General features: G+C 42.1%; 1 protein-coding gene across 5 annotated transcripts in view; it reads left to right on the top strand.

The window, feature by feature from the left end:
* The window catches only part of PLEKHM3 (pleckstrin homology domain containing M3), a 107660-nt gene that overhangs the window by 71642 nt on the left and 20148 nt on the right, over nt 1–15870 (top strand). For all 5 annotated transcript variants that reach the window (XR_011048756.1, XM_068407423.1, XM_068407425.1 and 2 more), the window contains exon 7: nt 4260–4417. Coding sequence is in view for 4 of the 5 variants with exons in the window: in XM_068407423.1 (XP_068263524.1) it covers nt 4260–4417 (158 nt within the window). In the remaining variant the exon portion in view is untranslated. The remainder of the gene's footprint in view (nt 1–4259; nt 4418–15870) is intronic.

The following is a 15870-nucleotide window of genomic DNA, read 5'->3' on the forward strand; positions in this document are numbered from 1 at the left end:
AGCTGTGGGATGGTGGTCAAGGCCATCAGCAGTGAGCCAGGGCAGCTGACCCAGGCTGGCCCACAGGTGTATTCTGTAACGTTAATGTCAGGGTCACTATAAATGGGAAAGCTGCTGGGGATGGGGGGGCACTTTGCTCTGCTCTCGCTCTTTCTCCTTCCCCTCTCTTCTCAATGGTTGCTATCCCTGGAGGAACTTGCCACCACTCTATGGGCTGAGTATACTTTGTGTCTTTTGTGTTAGTATTGATACTGGTTTTCTAATTTTATTAAATGTGTTTAAATTTCAACTCACAAGTCTCCCTCCTTTTCCCAATTCCTTTTTTCAGTTGGGGAGGGGAGATTGGGTGATAGAACAACTGGGTATTGTTTAGCCCTGGGTGCGGGCTGAACAGAGACAGGGTATGTATTTTTATAGAATTCCTCACGCGAGACACGCAGTTAGGAGCTGCACTATGCAAAGCCACAGCTTTCTATCCTGTGGTAGCTTAGAGAAGTGTTCTTCCAGATCCACAGATGTGGACAGTGATTCTGGTCTGAATGCTGGGGCTATACAGAGACACAGCTTATTTTCCTCCCATTGTCACCAGGCAGCGTACCCCGATATATTCCCGGTGCAGCAGTGGTAAGCTAACTGTAGGAGCGTGGCCTCATGTCCGGAATCCTTTTGGGATGGATTCCTTGACCAGTTTAGGAAGAGAAAGCTGCATTGCACCCTCCATCAACTGATGACTGGGATGCCATAATCAATCATCCTTCACCCTTAATTTTGGACAATGAAACAATTGCTTGCACTACAAAGAATTTGGATTAGAAAACAGACCTTGCTCTTCATGTGTGCTGTAGGTGGAAGAGAATCTGAACTCAGCAAAATTTTAATTTAAGCTTGATGCTCTCTTTTTTTTTTTTTTTTTTTTTTGAGGCAGGAATATATTGTTAAGCCTTTGCAGGTGCATGTTGAGGCTGTATTATGTTACAGGGATAAGTTAATGGTGAAATTTTTGGTTTCTGTTCCTTTGGTATACTCTTAACTTAGTTTAGTGCTAAATTTCCTCATTTCCTATGAAGTGTGATGGACTGTCCTGCAGCTCGTAGTGTGTGATTTCACAGTTTCTCTATTTTTTAAACTTATTTTGTAAGCTTATTTTGTAAACTGAAATGTCCTTAGGAAAGGTTCGGGTCAAAGCTTAGGAACGACTCCAGCAGTGAGAGCGGATGTGTGCTGGGTTAGACTGGATGGGCGCTGTGGCGTCTCCATCACTGAAAGGCTTTAGTAACAGATACAGCTGTAAAGAGTGACATTGATGTTACTGGCTCTGCCAAGACAGCTTCTTGAGGTCTTTTTCTTTTTCCCCCATGATTTCCCTGGTATCTGGATAATGCATTACGTTTGTTTAACACACTTCTGTTCTTTAATTGCTTGTGTTCCCTTGAAACTGAAGATCAGATGCCAGCATTAACTAGGAGAGCACCCTGGGACTCTGCCATGGTGGTTCTGGGATGTCTAAACTGACCAACCCTGGGTCTCCGGCTGTCACAAGAGAGTGCTTAGTCACAGAAGTTTTGACATTTTTGATTACATGTCCTAGGCTCCTTTTCCCAAGCTGTAAAACACTCACTGGGGAAGTGTTACCATGAAACTCCTCTTGGGGACAGCAAGTAGAAATCTTCCTTTTTGCTTGCCAGGCTAAATGGAGATGAGGATTCTATTCTTATTAGCTACAAACACGAATGAGAGAAGGCTGCAAGGAAAAGTCATGTCTATATCATATCACAGCCTTGAGGTCTCTGATGAAACAAAATGACACAAAATTTACAGATGCTAAAAATAGCCATAACATCAGTTTGATGTTGCATTTTGTCTTCCTCCTATAATACAGTAAAATGGCCTTGTAATTCACATTGCAAAATTGCATGCGTGGCTCTTTGAAGGTATCATCTTCGTTGTATGTCTGCAGTGGCCGGAGTTACAACCCAACCCACTACAGTATTACCACGAGCCATACAAACAAATAAATAAATAGGGACAAATAATACCAGCTCCTCAGGGGCAGCTGCCAGCTCTCATCTGTCTTGCTTAGGTTGCGAGCTCTTCAGCATAGGAAACCTTTTGTGCCTTGTACAGACTTAAATTCACCCCTGGTGCTTAGGAAGGTAATAGATTATATTAATTTTGTTTATTACATTATATAAAATCTGATTTTTAATTCAGAGATTAAACTTTTAAGTCCTTGCCGACAGTGACATTAGTACAGACTTAGGGAGTTTGTTTGCAGCTCTGTCTTCAGCCGGGCATTTTAAGCTGGGCTCTTGTGACCTCTCAGAGGTGGTTGCTGTAGCATGTAAATGCTTTGGAAAATATGCGTATATTGCGGTTTATTTATTATCTTTGTATATGTATTTCAGCCGTTAGTGCTAAATGGCTTTTTGGAGGGTGATTCTAGCCATGTTGCTATCTGGGTAACTTCACTGTTCCTTTCCTCCTGGTTATTGAATACTATCAGCTTTTGTGTCTTTCCCCTACTCCCAAGTTGTTTGGCTTTCAGACTGTCTGTAACTCTGGAGTCTGCAAGCAAAAAATTTCTTCCTTTAAAATAAAAAACAAAACCCAGCCTAGGGGAGCTAAACTAGCTTCTGACCGTTTGTTAGAAGGTTAGTAATATCACTGCCTTGAACTATGGCTTCATTTTTGTATTTCATGCAGCAGCTTCCCTGCATTGTTTATATCCTGGTTGAAGGGGATCTTCCTATACCAGGATGCAATAGGAACGTCATTTTTCCTCTAACACGAGCAGATGTCCTATCTGCAGTACTAGCAATAACATTGCCGCTTCCTGTTGTTGCAGATGTTATTAGCAGGCTGGAGCTGAAAGCAAAGAGGGGGCACGTTTCAGCCCGTGCCACTGTCATCAATGATGCCCGATGCCCAATGCCATCAACATCAGCGCTACCAATGCGCCTCCTTTTCCACGTGTGCGCTTTAGGAGTGGCTATCTCGGCTAGTGGGCAGGAAGTTGCCCTGGAAGGCAAATTTATTCCCTTTCTACTTTACGTAGGGGAGGAAAGCTTCCAAAATCTCTGTTGTTCTTCTCTGCCTTGACCTTTGCTTTCTCTAGATTCGTTTACACTAAACCCAAATTACAAGTGGTGTGTTACCACATTGAGGGAAGGGGTGCCTGAACTGAATCTGGCACACATTTAAGTGTAAATCTTCCCACTCTTAGGTTTCGGGGCATAGCCCTGTGCAAACCTTCAGTCAGCAATTATTGCATTCTTTTTCCTTTTTATGGGAGGTCACTATCAAATCCTGTGACACGTTTCTGTCACTAATCTGGCAGGCTGCCATTCAGACCACAGGAAGCCCTGGAGAGAAGAATATACGCTTAGGGCCCTATTCCATCTTCATTATTAGCTGTACCAGCAGAATTCTTTAAAGTTTCTGGAAGTTTGATCTGAATGGAAAGTATTTTGCCTGAATAGCACCCCTTATTGAGGCATTGTCACCGAGTCACAAATTTAGATGAGTGTTGTGGCTAGCATTTTAATCTATACTGCATAGCTGTTTTTTCATGCCAACACAGGGAGTGCTAATCACTTCTAATGGTCTAGCAGGATTGTCTGGCAGTGAGGGACTTCTTGATTTGAGAGCTGGACACTGAAGGAAAACAACACAGTTCCTATTCAAGAGTTTATCTGAGAATTTATTCATTTTGGCAGTGAGGGGAATATTGTATTTTAATGGTTTTCAATAGGAAACACAACCTTACTTGACGGAGGAAAGCCAGGGTGTTCCGTTCACAAAAAATATGCAAAAAACTTGTGTTTTGGAGGAAAAGAAACAAAGACTAAACTGATTTGTGCATGAAAAAAAAGAAATGAAAATGATAAATGGAAGGCAGTACTCATAGCTGTCAGATGATAATATGGAAACCTTAAACTCTTTTCCTGTGGACTTTTTGTGCCTTAGTATATGAATGCATTGTTGTACTGAAAATGACTACTAATCTTGTATGTTATTGCCGTATAGAGACTTACAGAGAGATAGTAACTTTGGTTTTATGTTTGAATCAGTGCCAGTTCATTGGCTGCTATTATCACTTGTGATTTCATGGCACTATAATTGTTGGGAAGTAACTTTCCTGTTGTTTCAACCAGCAGCACTTAGCTGCATTTCTGTATTAGTAAATGTTATCTCAGTCCATCAGGGAGTTCTAGTCATTTTTTTTGGGTTTATTCAATGTTGTCTTCTCCTTATTTCAGGTTATTGAAGGAAAGCTGGCTCCTTTCTTGGGGAAGGTGATCAAGTTTGCCACCTCTCATGTGTACAGCTGCAGTCTTTGTAGTCAAAAGGGTTTCATCTGTGAGATTTGCAACAATGGAGAAATCCTTTACCCCTTTGAGGACATTTCTACAAGCAGGTACTGTAATGTCAGTCATACATTTGACTTGTGTATCATATCCTTGCAGATTCTCAGCCTCGTGACCTCTCATTTGAATAACTAGGGACTGGATTCCACTCATGCACATTTCTGGGCAGCTACACTAAATTACTGGTCCAGGGAGGCCAGCATGAGCAGTCTTGGAAATAGATGGGAAGAGCAACTACCCAAAGCCTTGTAAGTCTTAGAACAGGGGTTCAAAAAGGGAAGAGTCCTCAGCAGCATCACACAGCGTGGTTTATCCAAAGCTCTTCTGAGTTTGCAAAGTGTCCTGAAAAGCCAAATGGATTCTCTGGAGTGATCACAGACATCTTTCTGGTATCTGATGTCACTGGGCCCATGATGTACTGGGATTGTCCATTATAAAACAATAACCATCTATTCTGAAGTGTTTTCCCCATGAGATGTTTTGGCTAATTCTCCACTTTCTCTGTGCATACTCTTCTGTGCCTATGTATGCAAGTTGTTGGTTTGTTTTTTTTTTTTTAAATGACGTTGCTATTCTCAGGTGGCTACAAAATAAATAAAAAGTTTATGGCAGTCCTAAGCTAAACAAAAGAACCTTTATTTCACATTATATGGAATACTGGATGCCAGATCAGGGACAGGAGTTGCATGGAAAACCTAGAAGCAAAATGCAGGAAACCAGAGCAGACTTGGCAATGCAGGAGTGCTACTACTCTCTACTCTTTTTCAAAAATGTCTTTGATTTTGAATAAAGGAGATTTTTTTTTTTTTTTTTTAACTCAACAGAAAGTATATCTGGCAGCACAGCGTTCCTTCATGGATAAGTAGTTTTCTGGCTGTTTCAAATAGAGTCATTTTAATTTGTTCTCCAAAGTGTTCCATTGAAGGGAAAAACAATTGAAGAGCCACCTTTGGAAACAATCAGGACCAGCCTGTTTAAAAGGCTTCGTTAAGAATCTGATTCCCCCCGCGAGCACAAAGATGTTAAATTACGGGTAACCAAGGACTGCTCTTTGGGGATTTCCAGCCTGACCTGAGTTTCAAAGACTGTTTGCACATTCTTTTTCCAGACTCTCATTCTAAAAAATGCGTTGACTAAGCAGTGGACATAAGCTAAACAAGGTGTGCAGCTGAGCTCTATAAAGGGTTTTCAAGAAAGAATATATCTAGGGTGCATGGTGGAATAGGCTGAGTTAACAAGACAGAGACTAAGATGACATAAAACATAAGATGTCTATTGAGACTGTATAAAAGGCGATTGAAGATATTCCTGAAAGATTGATGAGACCGTGTAAGAGCATTTGGGAAGACAAGGTTACTTGAAGTGTCTGTGCGTTTGATTTCTCGGGAATTTTTGGTCACAAAAACATTGTTGGGTGTATATTGTTCCCCCGCCCTTCAGCAGAGATCAGACATACCTTGCAATTACGGAGTTTAAAGCCTTCTGGAATCAAACAGTAGTTGTCAGCAGTTCAGTGAAAGCCAGAAGAAGCTGCTCTAGCTCCTGTTTTTATGTGGGTTAGAAGCCAGAAAGGACTTTTGTTCATGTTTCGCAAATGTGAAGTCGTGGTTGATGTCATGCCAAAGACAGCGGTCTTTGTTAATGATTTCAATTAAAACACAATCAGCATGAAAGGTTCTCCAATATTTCTTTCTTATTTTGTCAGAGGTCATTCTGCTTACTCCTTTTGTACTCTTTATCACTAAACCTTGCTTTTATTCCCAGCATTTTCCATATGCTTTCCTACCTAGTTTTCTCATCTCATTAGTGCTGGTGTGTGCATGTGCACGTCAGTGGAGCTAACCAGATTATTTCAGTTCCATATTTTTGCTCTTTTCTACCTTCAGGCTGGAGGCAAGTCAGGCCAACAGAGGAGCTTGTGTGTTTTACTGTGCAGCTCCATCAGCTGTAAAGCAGCGAGGGAGAAGGCCAGGAGAGGGGTTTTGTGCTTGTTTCCATCTCTTACAGATGAGAGATTTCTAAGGTAGATGTGCTGACCACTTCAATGACAGGTATAAGGTGAGGAGGCTAGTTAGAAATAAGTAGATGTATAGGGCAACCTGTGGCAGAGGGAATGACAAGTCACAAAAGGTTTGCGTGAAGACTTGCAGTTATACCTGAAATTTCTGATTATGTGTTCAGCTTTCATTGTTAGTTACGTGTCATACAGAGCTCTGAGTAAACAGCTCAGATTTGTGATTTAGTTGTACTGTTCTGAGTCCACAATATGCAGTGAGAATTGACTATGATTCCTTTTCTCCATCCTGGTTTTCTGGAATTGCTGTCTACAGCATAGTATTCACATTTTGGACTCAGTAGAGTGCCAAGTACCCTGGCTGTAGCTGCTGAGTTAAGGAAGGAAGAGCAGCAGAGCTCTGAAGACCATGTTTTTCCTTCTTGCGTTTGAATGTTGCTCATTCACTTCTGAGCATGCTACTAATTTTACCAGCAAACTGGGCTGTTAGGTTAGAAATATTTGAAAGTGGGTGCATGACAGCTTTTGCAAACTTCACCTCTCTGTTGAATGTTTGGAAAGTGAAGTGTGTCTGTGGCGGGGGGGGCGGGTCTGTGTTGAGCTGGCATTTGTTTTTCTGGCTATCTCCCTGACCTTTCTCACTCTTTGGAGAGAAGAGTGACGACTGTCAGAGAGGCCATTACAATTACAAGGTGGTTCTCTGTTACCTTTCCATCTTCATAGCCTTTTAGGTCAGTTTTGAGGTGGAGAGATTGTTTCCTCTCCAAAATATTCTCAGCAGTTTCTGGAGCAGTCTTCAGTAGGAATTTATGAAGGATGGGTCGTCTTTAGATAGATACAGCTGAAGAGAAAAGGAGGGCCCCTCTTGAGGGCTGGAGTTTCTCTTTGGTCAGGTTATTTGCTTGAGAGTAATTTTTGTCAGTCCTTGAGCAAACAGAGTGAATACCTGGGTTATGCACTCCTCAGGGCTTGAATACACATATATTACATACCCTTCTCTCACTAATCAGCATGACACATTCCTTTGTTGGCAAACGGTTCCAAAACAAACACAATCAGTTCACTTAATTAGCGGGTCTGTGGGCTGTGCTTGGCAGGCTTTTTACATCCTGCTCAACAATACAGCGCAACAGTTTGCTGCCTTGAATGTAAGGGTGGGCTCACAAAGTCATAAGCTCTCTAATGATATTTCCTTTCCGGGGCTTTTCCTGGGAGGTCGCCATTCTGCACAGAGCTTAAGGAAAGCCGTGACTCAGTACTTAAATTCCTAAAAATTGTCCCGTCCTTTTGGATGCCTCTTCCAGTCAGTTTGATTCCGCTGTCCCCCATTTTCTTCTTTTCTGTCTTACCCATAGTTATATAACAGTTCATCAGGTTTCTTTCTAAATGTCACAAGGTTGGCATTTTTTTTGAAGGTCTTTAGATCATGAGAACTATATTTAAAGCCTCCTGAGTTAATTGCACATTTCATGGAGCAAATTGCCAGCTAATGTAAACTCTCACATCTCTGCTTTTGCTGGAGCTCTGGCAACTTAAACAACCTGAGCATCTACCTCCTGTTTTATTTCTTGGACTAAATTTGCCACGGGTTTAAAGTAAGCAAGTAAATATATAAAATTATCGTATTACATCACTAGTTTTATTTTTTACAAGTATTGTGAAATAAATTTAAATAGCCCTGGTTATAAATTGGCGTGTTAGAACTATCCTTGCCCATTTGTTAGCAGCCAGGCACTGCTACTCAGATTGTTCTGATACTCCTTGTTCTTCATTAACATGGTGAAAAGTTTTTGTTTCTTTCTCCTAAAATTAAAAACAAAAAAGCAGAAGTGAAAAGAAAATGCCTGTGTAGTGGTACTGTTGTCTATAATGTGTGGCTGCATTTGTTTTATAACCTAGGACGATTTTTAACAAGTTTTAAATCTTAAGAAATACTGAGAAAAATACCATTGGAACGAGAATAGAATTATTCATTAAAAGTGCTTTCTGTCCAATGAGATAATTAAGTAATTATAGTTATGGTTAAGATTATTATATGCTACCCAGTTAATAAAGTTTTGGTCTTGCCTTTGTGTCGGCATCTTAGTAACTACTTTCACAGGCAATTTGTTGTGTTTTGCTGGTAAAGCTAGCAGCTTGGTTAGGAACTATTTAGTCAATTCCTTGCCTTTTATGTGGTGACTATAGATGTATGTGAACCATGGAGAGTTGCTCTTTTGTGTTTGTATTCATTTATCAAGGCTAAACTGTTTTCACTTTGCAAAGTTAATTTGTTCTGCAGATCAGTTAAGACATGTAGACCTTTTAAGATACAAACCAGAAGACCCAAGTTTAAAATAGACGTGCCGCAGAACAGGCTTGACTATATCAACCAGCTTGGATGCCTCTATAATCTTTGGCCACCATCCTGATAAGACCTATGAATGTACTTAACTACACATAGCGAGAAGTCTTACTGAAGGCTCTGAGGCTGTGCTTAGCTTTATGTGCATGCCAAAGTCTTTGCAAGATTACAGCTTGCTGTGTTATGGATGCTGTGTCACTGGACAAAAACAGCTTTGAACATTTGGGAGAACATTAAAGATAGATGTTGGGAGAACGTTAAAGATAGATATTAGATGGAGAGACTGAAATACAGAGTACAGAGCATTTCCAGGAAATACCTTGGCACAAGTCAAAGGCATCACTCAAAGTACATAATTTTCCCTCTTGCTTTGATTAATTTGTTTTATGCTAGACAGCCTTCTGCAAGCCCAATTCCCCTGAGCTGTGCTAGTAGTTTAGTACCTAATTTTTGAAAGAGCTTAACTTAATAGTTAATTCTAATGTTAATAGTTGATTCAAAGCACCCTGAAGTGATTGGCTCAGCACTTTCTTTAAAGAAACTTAGGCACCTGAGTAGATGCTAAGTTCTCTTGATAATTTCATTTCACCTGAATCTGTCAAAACTGGTCAAAATCTTCTGGCCCAAATCTTCTGATCTTTGTCTGTGCAGGGTGGTGCAGTAATGTTATCTAGAACACATAAAAAGAAAGAGATAAAATATACTGGCTTTTTCATCAAGCATGGTATTTTGGAACTGAATTAGCTTTAGAGGTTGGTTTTACCTGTCTCACGTCAGAGTGGTGTTAACTAGAACATTCAGCGTAAAGGCAGATACTTATTTCAAGTAGGAAGGTCTCTGCAGTGCTGCCTTGTGCTCTTCCCCGCTGGGTGAATGTGGCAGCCATTTCGCTTCCAGTTGCTATTTTGTGGCTTCCCTCCTGTGTTGTCTTCCTCGCTGTAGATATTTCCCACTTGCCAGTCAAGACCTTTTAATTCATCCTCCTCCTTTCTCACGCAAATTCCCCTTTTAAGATAGACTTGTCCGTCTCCCAAATATGGTTCCTTGTAGTCCAGACAATGCTTTTTAGCCCATGAAAGCCAACACTGCCAATTCTAAGTGGTCAGGAATTCTAAGATTACCTTAAGAATCTTGTTGCTTATATACTTACTTTATTTTTTTAAATGTTTCTTTTTTCCATCTTGGGTCCAGGTAGGCATGTCTTCAGCATTATGGCAGAGCTACGAAGTCCAGATGCCTTTGCCTTTTCTCTTTTACTAATGGCAAAAATCCTGGCTTAATCACAGGACTCCAAGACTTGAGACTTACAGAAAAATGTGAAATTGAAGAGTCATGCAGTCAAATTATGACGTTTGAGGGGCAGTATGTTAATATTACTGTTAATAGTATTGCTTGACTCTGCTTTTAGGTCTTCAACCACCACTTTGTGAATACAGTTCATTAATAATAGGAGAGGTAGAGGGGTGAAGTCCAGTTCATGGCGTGGCAGCTAGCAGAGGCAGAGGATGTATGTCTGAGCAATGTAAACACTTGAATCTCTGTGGCTTCTCAGCCTCTTTAGGTAGTGGATCTACCATGTTTAGGGCTTTTCCCCTTTCCAAAGTGACTTTGCTCCACTGACTAAAGTGTAATCATACCAGTTTCAGATTAAATGTTTTAATACTGATTTTAGTGTCCCTTTACTGATTTCTTGTGAACTGCTGCATACAGGTCACATTGCTTGGTTTGGGATCTCTGAACTCAGACAGCTCCAAAGTGCAGTGCTGAGGTGGACAGTCAGTCCTTAGTTCTCCTGCTGGATGCAAGTATGGAAATACACATAGATAAGTAGCATAAATCCCTGCAGCTGGAGCTGAGGACACGCTTCCCTCCTTAATCAGGAGTGACAGAGCTCTGCGGAGAGGGATCTGGGAGCTGCAGGATCCCTTGCTCCTGCTTGACACTGCTGCTGTGCTCCAGTGCAGTAACAGCCTGTGTACACAACTGTCACAGGAGGATAGCAGGTGGTTAAATCAAGCCCTGACCTGTATCAATTTGTTTTGTGAGCACCCAAAATGAAGGCCTGCTCTGCGATTTCTCTGGGTCTAGCAGAGGAGGAGTTGACACTGAGGCTCCCCTGGCCGGTGGAGCACTGGTGGTTTCCTCTCCCCTCCAGTGAGCTGTCTGCTTTTCCCCTCATTTGTGAGGCTTTAATATCTCTGATCACTTTGCACATCTGTTGGATGCAGTCGAGCTTGGCAGTGGGTGCTGGCATGACCCGACGAGGGGTAAGGGGTGGTGCAGAGGGGGAGGCACCCAGGGGCAAGCCTTGGGCAGCTGAGCCAGGGTAGGGACTTACTCATTCATCCTCCCTGCCCCCCCCTTTCCCCCCCGGCCTGGGACACTTCTCCAGCAGCTCAGTCTAACCCACGCTAGGTGAAAGGGAGCAGCCCCTGGTCTGGCAGTTTTTGTGCAGGGACACCGGGTAGCGTGTCATTCAGCCATTCTGGGGTGGCATTACTAGAGCACCAGTGGTGGTGTTGGTCACAGATGCTGCGTCAGGCTGTGGCTCGGCTGGTCCCCGCGAGTGTTCCAGGAGTGCAAACCATGGACACTCTCCTTGGTGAGTCCCATCAGTGCAGGCTGGCGGTCTCTGTACACGGACTGCCACCTGTAACCAGCTCACCCCTCTGCATCGCTTACCCCAGCCCATGAGCTGTGCTAGTGGTTGGCAGTTACATTTATTTCCACTGTTTCTGTACCCTCCGGGGCCAGCCCAGGACCCAGCTGTGCCATTATAAATGAGGAGCATCTTCAGGCTCTGCTGGCTTATCAAGGTAACCCCTGTCTGATGAACAGGTATATGGAAAGGAAAACTATGATTATGCTTTGAATCACACTGGCTCCCTGAACACTGAATTAGTCATTTAGAGTGAATTTCAGACATGTAACAATTTGAGGGGCTGGTGAGGGGCTGGGGAGTGGACTCTGCTTTGGTTTTGTTTGGCCTTTTTTTTCCCCCTCTTTAGAGGCAGATTTTTCAAAAACAAGTCTGAAGTATGAACAGTTTTTAAGTATGGTATTAAAAAGAAACCCCTGTGTCTAGTAAAGACCGCAAGTGTGTCATACAAGGCATTATCCTAACAAGCTCCTTATAGGGACAAATCAATGTCATATTAGTGCCAACTTTCTTCCATTCATTTACTACATGGACGTCCCTCCCTAGGCAGACTCCTTGTGTTGGTTCCTAGGCAACTGTAGTAATATTGCTGCGTGTGTGTGTCAGGCATTGACTGCCTTTGGGGCTTTTTTTGTGTAGTAAGTGAACACAGACTAGTTAGTTTTCTTTTTCTTTGTGTTCTGCTAAAGTCTCTGAGAGTTTTGAAGGGCACGTCTGTGATATTCACATCTGAGCAATTCAGAAATACTTGCATACAGGCGCACGTTCGTAGCGTGGGATGGTGATCACGCTGGAATCCCTATGCAAAGCTTACTGCAGCTACAGCGTTTTTCTCTTTGGGGGGTTTTAATAGCCAAGTTACAGGTGGCTTAGTATTTTGCATGCTTTGTGAATGTGTTGCATCATCTAAAGAAAACACAATGACCAACCCAGTTTTATCTTGTTTTTACTCTGCGTGGAGGGAAAGGAAAAAAACCTGAAGAGTTCTAGTCAATGAAGGGTTCAGCCCTAAGTCAAATCCTTACTGAAATTCCTTTCAAGGGATTACTCACTTGAGCAAATGTGTGCAAGGTCTGGCACAGAGGAAGTGGGTTTTTTAAATGAAAAAAAGAAAGTTAAGGTATAAAATTAGAAGAGAAAGTATTATGGGTGAATATGGCACTGCAGTGAGACAGGGGAGATCTTTGCCTTTCTCAGCTCTTGTAAGAGCTCCTGGATGACCTTGAGCAAATCAGTTCACCTCTTTTCCCATTTATGAGGTGGGAAAGGCAATATATCTGTTATCCACTGTTTGTTCATTTCAGGGATGAACAGCACAACCATGAGCTGCTTTGATTCCCTGCTTGGTGTTTGGATGCCAGACAGGTACAGCCCACGTGCCATGGTACTGAAGCTGTCCTAATAAACCTTGCTAGTGCCAGCAGCTTCATCCCAATATGGTCACGCTGGTCAGTCTGTCAACCTGTAAGGCTCCTAGGAGACAAATAAAACTGCCTTTCAGATGACATCCTGGGCCACCACTTGATCATCCCTGGTTTATTTTGTCTGCTTAAGTTGGAAGGTCTTTGAGGCCTCATTGTGTTGCACCCCACCTCTTTGGGCACCTGATCTTACCCGTGGGCATCTAAATGGCGGTGCAGTACAGAGGGGATATATGAGTATAATCAATTGGTTGTGCAGAATCTAGAATTACTTGAGCCATAAGCCTGTGAAATACATGTGGGAAGCATGAAAACAGTTTGCCAGAATTTACAATTTACCAAATACTGATGTATGTGTTTCAAATGCCCAGACTTAATGGGAGATGCTAACATTGGCATTTCCTCAGCATACAAGGAATGATTTTATCCTTTTAATGTAGGATGGCTTTTCTTTTGTAACTACTAATGGTAATATTAGATGTCAGGATTAAATAAGAAGCAATCTGTAATATTCTAAGAAGGAATATAATTTTGGTGGGGGTTTTGGTATCAGTGGAGAATTTCTTGCTGTGAGATTAGGAATGGTCAACCAGTTGACATTTCCAGGGTCAGTTAAGACTGACTGTATTTGATACACTGAAAAGCAAAGCTGTAGATGGCTTGGGGTAGTATAGCTCCATCACTTTAAAGGGAGGAACCTTCCGTTTGCCCAAATGCAGAGCAAGATCAGAATTGCCCCCCCGCCCCAGTGACTGAGTTTCTTTAGCAGTGAGGGGATACAAGCATGCAGTGAAGGGTGACCCAGGTGTCCTCTCTACCTGTCCCTATGGCGAGCAAGAGGCAGCTTTGTTCTCCAGCTTACAGCACTGGTCTTCCAGGCTGCTGTTTTGTTGTCATCTGCACTCCGCAGCTGAGGCTGGGAGCACATCAGCCTTCACAGGAAAAAGCAGAAAATAGGTCTTCAGAGGAGCAGGCAGGGGTGGGGCACCAGAATGGACCGACAGAATGGTGGCTGCTGGTGCAGTGGACTGTGAGATGCGGGGCTGGCTGTTGCACTGCCTCTGGTTAGTGCCTGTCAGTGAGGGGTCCTGGTCAGAGCTTCAGCTATTGCGCCAGCTCTAATAAATAACAGTGCAGACATTTCTTCTCTCTCTTTTGGTTCTGAGTGATGTGAGAGAAGTTTGTTAATTTTTTCCACTGAGCTTATTTCTGAAAAATGAATTCGTATTAATTTACACACCATCAATCTTTGTTTTCTCTGCTGATGGCCTTTGACTGGGGAGAGCAGGTGTGCTGGCTCCTCTCTCATCCTGCTCCATCCATTTCAGCAGCAATTTCTGATAAGTTTTGTCACCTCCACACATACTGTGGAGAAACATGGAGCGAGCGTAGGGAGTGGCAATGCGAGAGCACAAAATTACACTCCTCATCAATCATTACCCTCTAGCAACTTCCAGGACACTGTAAATTGCTGACTAACAAGGGAGAATTAGCTTGATAAAATCACCATTAGTGTCAGTTCAGAATGATGTAAAGTTTTAAAGATACTGCTGTCCTCTCTATCTCTTCCTCATCCATTAGTGTGTCTGTTCATGGAGATCACAATCCAGCAAAGCACGTAAGCACATGCTTAATTGTAGGCAGACCAGTAATCCCAAGGAAATCATTGGGATATGAGTCCTAAGCATGTGTTTATGTGCTTCACTGGATCAGAGCCATAACACACTCTCTGAGCACAGAAATGATAAATATCTCTGTGTGGGCCTGTTTCTTGATTCAAAACCAGCTTTAGACTCACTAGCTGGACTTAGAAATATGACAGTCAAGTTCCACTGCAAGAGAGCATAGTAATTAGCAGATATACAGCATTATACTTAGCCTCTTTAACCTTCCTTTTCTTACTTGTCATTTGAGTTTTATCAGTTCATGCTAGCTAGAAATGTGCCTCTCTAAACCTCTGCATAGCCTTCTCAAAGCTCTGCAGTTACTAAAATTTACACAGTGTTTGGACCCATGCATAAAACTTAAAGTGCAACCAGATCAGGAACAGTTTTTTAAAAGTTACAAGTTGAGATGCAGATGCAGCTCATATAGCTAACAAGTTATATTAGCTTATGGACTTCTTTCAGTATTGCCAGACTGCATGTCAAATACTACAGTTTGCCTTATGGCTTCTCAGTGTTTGGGGTTTGTTTCTTCGTGTTGTCAATTTTTCTTCACAGTCCTGAAGAACAGAACCTTATTTCTAAGAAAAAAAAAAATCCACAACAAAAAAAACTCAAAGCAAACAAACAAAAAACCCTCTAAAGATATAACAATGGACACTTGGATTCTCATATAGTCATTTGACTACAATAGCTGCGAAAAAGGAGAAGTGCGAGGCATTTCAAGACTTCCCACAGAATCACCAGGGTGACCAGTGCCCCTTATTTGTGTTTCAAAATTGCTCTCAAGTTTGATGTTTTGTTGCTTTCATTATTTTATTATGCAACTGGAATCTAAGACTTTGTACCTCTGTCACTGTCATCCTTTTATTTTTTTCATTTGGTTACAAAGCTGTAGTGACTTACCACTACAGGTAGTTACTTGCATTGAAAGGCTGAGAATGTCCAGCTGTTTAGTTGTAGCCTACTCCATGATCACCAGATGTTTCATTGCTCCACAGCCATCTGGAACTGGGGCTTGATCTGCTGTGACATTACATCCATTGCCTCAGAGTGCCCCAAAAGTAATCCAGTCATCTTGTTTGAGCAGTTGATTTATTTGAAGTCATACCACATTTGAGAACAGAATAGCACACCTTTGAATGCCAGAAGCTGTAATTGTGTTGATCTAGTCCAATCTTCCACAGGACACAGAGCAGAAAATATCACCTACCTCTGTTTCATTTCTTACTTTGTGGAATGACGACTACTCCTGCTGTTGAAGTGAACTGTACTTTACTCTTTCCAGAACAGCTGACCACTGGAACTTCAGTGAGGAAAATGTCATATCTTGACTGTTGCAAATGCTGAAATATATCTTAATGGAAATATTGTTACTCTTCATTTACAAGCTAAAGCAGG

Source organism: Nyctibius grandis, chromosome 9, assembly GCF_013368605.1.
Source record: "Nyctibius grandis isolate bNycGra1 chromosome 9, bNycGra1.pri, whole genome shotgun sequence".
Classification (NCBI taxonomy): Eukaryota; Metazoa; Chordata; class Aves; order Nyctibiiformes; family Nyctibiidae; genus Nyctibius; species Nyctibius grandis.